General features: G+C 36.5%; 1 protein-coding gene across 4 annotated transcripts; it reads left to right on the top strand.

Moving 5' to 3' along the window:
* The first annotated feature begins 276 nt into the window (after positions 1-276).
* Positions 277-9,779, top strand: SOX10 (SRY-box transcription factor 10). Of its 4 annotated transcripts, none has more exons than XR_010186892.1 (5): positions 278-429; positions 4,132-4,542; positions 4,982-5,235; positions 5,795-7,334; positions 8,601-9,779. XR_010186892.1 is itself a non-coding variant. In XM_063940561.1 (4 exons), exons 2-4 carry the CDS (start codon positions 4,157-4,159, stop codon positions 6,466-6,468), a joined length of 1,314 nt encoding a protein of 437 aa, XP_063796631.1. In that variant the 5' UTR covers positions 277-425; positions 4,132-4,156; the 3' UTR covers positions 6,469-8,519. The 4 variants fall into 4 exon arrangements, 2 of the variants coding, with proteins under 2 accessions (XP_063796631.1, XP_063796630.1); XR_010186893.1 differs by having other exon boundaries at positions 5,795-6,552; XM_063940561.1 differs by lacking the exon at positions 8,601-9,779 and having other exon boundaries at positions 277-425; positions 5,795-8,519.
* The last annotated feature ends 222 nt before the right edge of the window (positions 9,780-10,001 follow it).

Consider the following 10,001-nt stretch of genomic DNA (forward strand, 5'->3'; position numbering starts at 1 on the left):
TGCAAAGTGGGGTTTATGTGGATTAGCATTTTATGTCTAAACTCAGGATGGTGAAGGAGACCTAGTAACTACTATCATAGATGTTAATGCAATAGCAGAGGTTATTTTCTTAAAGATGTAACCCTTTTGTCACCAGAGAGTCTAATAAAAAAAAAAAGTTTACTATATATTTTGTGAAAAAGTGGAAAATCTTGTATTTTTTGTTTTCAATTTCTTGGCAGAAATAGGTACATCTCATCGTAGTCCCCTCCCATTCATTGGTGGCAGCCAATTAGAAGGGCCAATGGCTGTTTGAGAAAAGCTTTGCCTTAAATGCATGGGGAGAAGTGATCAGGGCAGCGAACAGAGCATCATTCAGATAGGAGAACAGAGCCTCTATTACTGACACAGCATCGAGCCAGCACACCTCCTACCACCAAGACTCAGTAGGTACGTTCTGCATTCCTACTCTTCCTGCTTCGCCTCTCTTTCTGAGCCTCATTTTTCTGTTCCCTCTTTAAACAACCACAATATACCATTTTGATTACTAGTCTCATTTAACTTAATTTATTTTGTCTTCTATTTTATATCATATATTCTACAATTATTATTATGACATAATGTTTATTCCCTATTCTCACCCCAATTCCCTACTTATTTTGCTATTACTAATTCTTTTTCTTTTTTACCCTTATTTATCAATGTTGTTTATCTTGTGCTCTCACATATCTCACTTTGGCTCCTCCAGCTAAATCTCTGCATGTGTCTCATTAACTAATTATTCACACATCTCTTTATTTAGTGTTTTTCTCCACCTGATATATGTCCTATGTTGCCAACTTTCTCACAGTACTTTTATACTGTAGGCTATCACCTTTAGCTCAAACATTTCCACTAATTGCCCCATTACACTTTTGTCTCTTCCTTGCACTTCTCTCAAAACATTTGTTCAGATGTCTTAACTTTTTTCATTCTACTCTTTTGTCCAAAGTTGTTCTTGTTCATACGATCCGTTCTCTGTGAGCTATCATGATTATTTTAATTACTTTCCTCACTTTCTCAATAGACACAGCCTTTTCTAGATTTTTTTTTTTGCTTTGAATTTTTTACATGTAGCTGACAATTTCCTGTTTTCTACTATATTTTACTTGTTGTATTGTCATTTTATACAGATCCATCATTTTGATTACTGTTTAGAAATGTTTTTCCCTCAATAGCTTGTGATATGTAAATAACTGAATGAACTACTCAATTTAATGTAGTAGTAATAATAATAATAATAATAATAATAATTCAGCTTGGAAAGGTATTTTTTGATTTGGGGTTGGTTGGAATTGAGGTTCATGCATTCATTTTATCTCCAAAACACATGATCCTATTCATGCTACTGAGAGGGGAGAAAATGCATAGACATTACTACAGTAAGCACTGGAAGTAGTTTTCTGGACAAGAAGCAGGCTGAACGGAGTATTTTCTTCTAGCAATTGATTGCACTTATTTAATTTGTATTTTTACAAATAATATTGTATACATTTAAAAGGCATAAGTGATTCAAAAGTGAAGACACTGTTTTCCTTGGTAGACAGATATTAAGAAAATAGATCATTTGCTTCCATAGCATTGCATAAAACCCTATTACTTTCAACGCCATCCTCCGCCCTCTTCTTGCATTTTAAGTTTCCATTTGTTTTGTTTTTCTTTTCCAATAGATTTTATGTTTTCAATGTGATTTAATCATTCTATATAAAACTTATTTTTTTTATTTAGTTTAATTAGAAAAAAAACAAACCCTCCCAAAGACAGGGGAAGCCTGCACTGATTAAGAGAAATGTGATTTATTGTCATGCCATTTCAAATCATTCTAAAATGTTGACAAAGTTAATGAAGAAACTTACATTAACAGCATTAACAGAGTTTGTACGGTAAGGGAGATGTACTGTACAAGTGTCTGCTTTAAGTAATACATTCTGAGTTCAAGAGCTAAAAAGATTGTGTCCTTATTAGGAAAACAAACTACAGTAGACATGTATCTGTAATCTATGTGCAAAATGTTGATGAAGCAAAGTAGGTGCTTGGACAATCACATAGATATACACAATGGAACTGTAGAACACGATTGCATGTATGAAATGTGACGCAATATTAGTATTGAAACAATTAAGGATGCCAAGTCACTCTGGCCAAATAAACAAATCATGAGCATTCAGGATAAAAAAATAAATAGTATTTGGTAGCAGATACTGTATATATGTTTGCAGTTCCATTAATGGCAACCGTATTACAGATATATTGTTAAATTTAATCTGCAAGGAAACAGGGTTATATGGGGGGCTGGACTGCACACCCTAATTCTAAACATAATATGCTGAGACTTGTAGTTCTGAGCAGAAACAAAAGAGGAAATGTAGGTGCACATGCTAAAGACTAAGAACTCTGGTAATCAGAACAATTATAATAAACTCTGCAATTTAACATAGAGTAAAACTGAAGTTTGTAGCATAATTTCGGCCAAATAATATGGGCCCACAGGGTTAACAATGGAAAATAATAATAAAATTATATGAAAAACTACAAATCTTTGACTTTGAAAAGTGAGTTGAAATTAGGTTTATTTAATTTCATAACTCTTTATTGCAGATGGACAGAACAATTAAAGAAGGCATTTTTATCCCCCTTTAGAATCTGCTAAACTATAAGAACAATAACATATTTAGATTTTTTTATTGTTTGTATTTAGATATTATGTTACACAAATTCACACTTGCTAATTTATTTAAATATAATACTCATTTTCCATTTTTAGATAAGATCTTGGTTGACAATATTAATTTATATTAATTAATATTTAATGTTACTATTGCTGTACACATCACAGGCCCAGGTTTGCAGCTGTACCACTACACCATTTTTATACTTTGATTTATTGGTGTTTTCATGCATTTGATATACTAATATACTGTGTGTCTTGTAATATTTCTATATAAAAATCCTTTTACATATACACTCAAAGTTAATAATTAAATATTATATTTTATCGCTTGTTAATGTTTTAATTTTGTTATACTGGCATTTAATGGTACTTTATTAGGGAAGGCTGACTACTGGTGAATAATTTACAGAATTGCACTATTTTGTATTCCTAAATATTGTAAAGGAAGTGGACAGTTTATGATTTTGATTCTTTGTGAATATATCCTTGTTATGTATTTTATCTCCAATGCAAGTATTCTTTGTGGATATATCTATATTTGTTATGCATTTGAACTTCAATAAAAGTGACTTAGTTTTATAAGCAATAAGTAAATAGTGTATTTATTTTTACTGACGCAAAAACACACAAATGTATTCCACTTTAAATGACACGTCTGCTATACAGTTTAAGTGTTACAAAACAACTCATTCACCCAATTAGCTTTGTTTGTTAAATCCTTCACCCCACTTAGATATTCTATTTAGGAAAGTATTTCTTTGGCTGTTGCTGACGCCACACAAATTTGCTTGCATGTGGCTACTAATTACATATTATTTAAGGATTATACCTAGAATAAATTCCTATAGCATACATAGAGGTCAGACATGGACTGTGCTTGGTTTTCTATCTGAAGTTTGGTGATTTTAATTTTCTATTAAGGTACTGGGAATTTTCCTTGGCAAAAATTATCAAAATGTAGGTTATTAACAACACAAGATGTGACAATATTTATTGTGAGGAATGCCCTGACTGCAACATAACAGGACAGGTTTAGACAGTGTCGGGATTCTTTGCAGTTTATGCCACAAGATTATGTTTTTATGCTAACGAGATTATCAGGGATATATTTAACATTGTTGTGATCTCCTTGTTACATGCAAAGACCAAGCTTAAATATTACTAATTGGAAACATTCTTACTGTATATGACCATAAAGTGCTCCTGCTTTACATAGACCTTAGTGTAGATTGCTCCATGATATTTGTTAAACAATGCAGATGGAAACTTGGCATGTGTTTGATTTGTGTAACTTTTTTCATGTTGTGTAAGTGCTCAGGGGGAAATACACTTTCCTCTTCGAGATGATGTAGCCCTATTTCTTTTCTTTGGAAAGAATGTTATATTGTTATATGCTTTCTTCAGGGCAGAAGCTGTAATAATATTATTATTAACTATTCCAGTTTCCTGGTGAGAGGCAGACACATCATGAGTGACGATCAGAGCCTATCTGAGGTTGAGATGAGCCCTGTTGGGTCTGAAGATACTTCTTTAACACCTGAGCCCCTAGCATCTCATGCCCACTCCGGTCCAGATGATGATGAAGAAGGAAAGGTGAAAAAAGAGCATGATTCAGAAGATGAAAGATTTCCTGTCTGTATACGTGAAGCTGTCTCCCAGGTCTTGAGCGGTTATGACTGGACACTAGTCCCTATGCCAGTGAGAGTCAATGGAGGCAATAAGTCAAAACCACATGTGAAGAGACCTATGAATGCATTTATGGTATGGGCACAGGCTGCCCGCCGGAAATTAGCTGACCAGTATCCACACCTACACAATGCAGAGCTAAGCAAGACATTGGGAAAGCTTTGGAGGTAAGAAGTCTAGAATATTTTACCAAAGCACAAGGCGGTTCCTGAGAGAAGCAAAATATATTGAACTTGGCTTTATTTACTGAAAACAGTTTGTATTAAATTAAAACTACAACCCCCCCCCCCTCCCCCCACCACCTAAAAATACATATCTTGCCAATATTACTATATGTCTATAACATTTTTATATAATATATCTGAAGTGGAACCAGCTTGGATCAATACCAACAGCTCTGTCCTTGAACAGAATCTTGCCCACCCATGTTCTCTTCCCATTTGCCTGGACATTGGTAATAAAGACAAACAGTATCAGTAACTTCATTTTAAACCCTAGGTTTCTTCATAGTCCTGCCTTCCCTAACTTGTGTTCAAGGTTTGTTTGTTTTTATAACACACTGACCGGTCGGTAGCCTTTTAACCTCTTTGGGGGTTTTCTCCACAGGTTGTTGAATGAGAATGATAAGAGACCCTTCATAGAAGAAGCAGAGAGACTGAGGATGCAACACAAGAAAGACCACCCAGATTATAAGTACCAGCCTCGTAGAAGAAAGAATGGAAAGCCCACACCTGGAGAGGGAGATGGATCCTCTGAAACTGAGGGAGGTGCTGCGTCCATACAGGCTCACTACAAAAACTCACACCTGGACCATAGACATGGTTCCCCAATGTCTGATGGAAATTCAGAACACTCCACAGGTAATATGCACATCTGAAAAACTTAGACCTACCTCAGTTGCATGGACAACAAATTAAAAAGTGTTAAAAAGTAGCAATTTTATTTTCTTACTAATTACCAGTCCCTTCAAAATGTTGAACAACATAACAGCAATGTCAGCGCCGGTGGCTGTGTGCACTCAAATGTAGCAACACTTGAATTGCTCCATGGGCGCCATCTAGTGGTGGCAGTGCACCAAATACTTGAATTCCCCCCATTGAGGATCAGCATTAGCCTTTTATTATATAGGATATTATAGGAATTTAACAGTTATATTAATTTAATTGCTATGTAGTTCTTGATTTTTTATGTGTCAAAATTAACAACATTTTGTTCTTTCGCAAGGTTGAATAAAGGACATGTGCAAATTTCCATTTTATGTTTATCTCTCTTCCATCTGTGCGCTAAATATCCACTTATATAAAGTGCAGAATAAAACCACTCCACTACTCCATAAAATCAATAATCTTTATGCAAGCATCCATCTCTTCCTGTCAAAACCATGTTATTTACCATGTAACACCAAACTTTTTATTTTAGGTCAAAGTCATGGTCCTCCCACTCCTCCAACAACACCAAAAACAGAGCTTCAGGGAGGAAAATCTGAAGGCAAGAGAGATGGATCTCGCACTATGGCAGAAGGAGGGAAACCCCATATTGATTTTGGAAACGTTGATATTGGGGAAATAAGCCATGATGTCATGTCCAACATGGAAACATTTGATGTCAATGAGCTTGACCAGTACCTTCCACCCAATGGTCATGCTGCCCACCCAAGCCACATTGGGGGTTACACCTCCAGCTATGGTCTCAGTGGAGCTCTGGCTGCCGGTCCTGCTTGGGCTTTGGCAAAGCAACATGCTTCCACTGTGCCAGACTCAAAAGCCCAGGTGAAGACAGAAAACTCGAGTACCAGCCATTATACAGATCAACCTTCAACATCACAGCTGACCTACACTTCACTGGGGCTGCCACATTATGGTTCCGCCTTTCCCTCTATTTCAAGGCCACAATTCGACTACTCAGATCACCAAGCTACAAGTTCTTATTACAGCCATCCTAGTCAGGCCTCCAGCCTCTACTCTGCATTCTCCTACATGGGCCCACCACAGCGTCCTCTCTACACTGCAATTTCTGATGCTCCTAGTGTGGCTCCCTCACACAGCCCAACACATTGGGAACAGCCTGTCTACACCACTCTCTCGAGACCATGAGAATTACAGAAAAGCAGGAAAAGGAGGGACATCTCTCGGATAGCAACGTACTACTCCGGGATCCTCCCAAAGCTCAGATCCCAGGTAGAATCCGGATTCCAAGAGCACCTGGAAACTGTAGCTGGTTTCTACGGGCCCCTGGGAAAGACAGTGACCGGGGAAAAATGGGCCATTTCTCTGACATAAAAAAACTTCAGTGTAAAAATGGTGGGGTAGGATAGCAGGGCAATGCAGGGATGGGGGAAGGGAATAAAGATTATACACAATTAATGAACTAGTATCTCCCATTTTGAGGGAGAAAGCTGCAACATCTGACTTGGTAGTGGCTTTGATCTTAGGCGCCAGATTGGCTGGCAAAATTGACTATGCACAGCCATTGGCAGCTGAAGGCAAATTACTATCCGAAAGCAGCTTGACTTTTTTATCCAGTTGACCTGGGCTGCTAACCTGTTTCAAAGAAGGGATAGTCCAAACATCACTAATCAACTAAACAACTTGGAAATTGACTGATTGTTAGTTTATACTATTCACTTGCATACAAAGTTGAATAGTAATTTATGATGGAAAATCTATTACAGTTCTTGTTCTCCTAATCCCATCTGCATGAATAGTGAGCAAACAGAGCTGCATTTTAATAATCCTGAAGAAAAATTATTTGTGGAGTCAGGAGATAATTATCCAAGTAGTAATCCACTCATTGTGCAGTGGTAAGAGCAATACAGTGACAAATAGCTCCAATTGGAGTTCATTTTGGGTGTAACAAGATGGCCAACATTTGGCTTGCATATTCATCCACAGTACTGTGCAATTTTCAGAGAGAGTCTTGAAAATCAAGATGACATTTTCACCTCCTCAACATGGTACTGGTATGTCATGCATTCTGAATCAATAGATGTATGTTTATTAAAATAAAAAGAAAAAAGCTGGTACAGTTTTCCACCAGGTTTAAAATGGCCAACGTCTGGACTGCCACTTCCTGTTTAAATCTTTAGGCATAGTAATATCAGCAAAACTAATACTAAGTACAGACGATAAGCAAGTCATAAAAAATGTAAATAAACAGAAAGCTAGATCAAATAATTTTCCTTGAAGAAATAAACCTGAAGTCCCTCTACTGTAAAACAGATATAATGACTTTCTACTTGTCTAAAATGAGTAACAAAGTATTTCTAGATCTTCCTGTCTTCAATCAGGAGCCTAGTGTGGAAGTTTACATATTTTTATAAGGTCTCAAAAATGTCAGTGATAGTTGCAAACATTGCAGTATAGTATACTTACAAAGCCCTTACATCATGATAGAGTAGTGGTAAAATCAGATCTTTCCACGAAGGGTGGGAAGTTCATAAAATTCAATTTGTCCACCTATTTCCTACAAATCAACTAAAAACTAACATTTACAAGGCATTCTCCAACAACTTGATAATGCTAGTGTAACAATATGTAGGTATAGTGCCACGGGCACAAGAAATTGAATGTCACACCTTCCAGTAAGTAAGCAGCTATTTTAAAGTTAGCACACTCTCAGTGGCAGCCATTTTATTTCCCCACAAGGGGAACACTATTAACTGGCATTTTTCCAAACAGGATACTATGAAGTATGTTTATCAGGATGAAAAAATGGAAACAGTAAAAGCAATATGTAAATATAAAAATATATATCTATATATATATATTTTTGTTTTTGACAGGTGTGACGAGACTGGTGCTTTTACCACAATGTCTCGGCAGACTTTGGTTTTAACCATTTTTTGTTTCAGTTTTGGGTTTTTTGATATGAAGAGGGACAGAAATCCATGAACCCATTTGGGGTTAAGTTATTTGATACTTTGTCCTATGCCCAGATAAACCCCAGTGTATAATGAAATTTGTCCCTTCCTCCATCAGTCTTTATTCAGCTAAAGATGGTTTTGTTTTCAATGTATGTCTTTCCTTTCTCATTATGTGTAACTGTATCTTATTTATGTAAATATCATATCTTACCCAATTTTTCTGACTTGTCATTCCTTTAACTGTGCATAAAAACATATACAAGATAAATATATAAATAAAAATAAAAAGATAAGGTTTTCTGGAATATTGAATGAAATATTTTACATACATTTGATTTACTTTTTATTTTTTTCTTACCATAGGAACCCGAAGCACAAGTGACTTGACGTCAGGCACGGAACTCCCTCCTCTCAGTGCCTTTGACAACAAAAATGAAATTGAGGGGCTAATGGTGTCTGCAAAATTGTATATATGGGGCTGAAAATATGTTTAGAGACAGAACATTATAGTAGTGAAACGAGAGTGACTGAAACAAGGTGAACATAGTAAAGTTTATAGGAACATTGGGAATGGTTTCTGAAAGGCAATAGTCATTTTATCCTAAAATCCCTTTCATTTAAATACTGCTACATTGCAGCGAGTTTCATTAAATATTGGCTGCTTACTAAATAACATAACCAATAGGAAGGGCCAGATTAACAATGGTGCAGATGGAGCTATAGATCCAGGTCTCCCTATAAAAATAGGCCCATCATCATGACAGCACAATGATTGCCTGCTGCCTAGCAAGCCATACGGTTGGCCCTATATCGGAAGCATTAAAATTGCATTTCTATTTTCCTCACAGAATTATGCTTTTTTTCTATTTTTATATATTTAGGGCGTCAGTGGGACTGATAGTGTAAGGAGTGTACATTTCCACGTGGCTCTGGCCACACCCACAAAGAACTAGTCACAGCCCCCCCCCCTCCTTTTTTCAATAGGCTCTTCATCAATTTCAGGCCCAGGTCCAGGTGACCCGTAATCCGGCCTGCCAATAGGCAGTGCTCTCCAAAGTAGCATGGTAACCAGATTCTATCAGGGATCATCTACTACATCGGAGTCAGGTATGAATGAGACGGTACAGGTTGCAAGGTCCACAGTTAAAAATAAGGGGCATGACAAAATGTAAAGACTAATATAAGTCAATGAAAAAAGAGCAATGCTAAAGACATTGTCAAATCACTACATATAGTAGAATAGATTTATTGCTTGTAAATGGTAAATGCTTTTTTTATTTGGCTCAACAATTCAAATGGCCCAGTACAAGTGGCCGCTCTGCTCTGATAGTCTGATGGTGAGTGCAAACAGTGCCACTCATTTTGCAGCAGATGTGCGAAAAAAACCTTCAGCAGATATAACAGCTTCCGCTAACAGATATGGTAACACATTTATTTAGTCTGCTTGATACATGTATTCCTAGGAATTTTGTAGGTTAGTCAATGGTATCAGTTGGTTAGCATAAATTATTGCAACCTAATAAAGACCGCTTTAACATCAAATATTTCATTTAGCCCAGGTTATTATAATTACAATATGTGGGGACAAACAAACGCAGACAAATGTGTGTAATTGGGAATCTCTGTATATGTGTGTGTCAGCGGGATTCACTACATTTGTGCGTGTGTGATTGGGAATCTTTGCGTATGTCTGTGTCTGGAATTCATTACATTTGTGTGTGTGTGATTGCGAATCTTTGCGTATGTCTGTGTCTGGAATTCATT

Source organism: Pseudophryne corroboree, chromosome 9, assembly GCF_028390025.1.
Source record: "Pseudophryne corroboree isolate aPseCor3 chromosome 9, aPseCor3.hap2, whole genome shotgun sequence".
NCBI classification, from domain to species: domain Eukaryota; kingdom Metazoa; phylum Chordata; class Amphibia; order Anura; family Myobatrachidae; genus Pseudophryne; species Pseudophryne corroboree.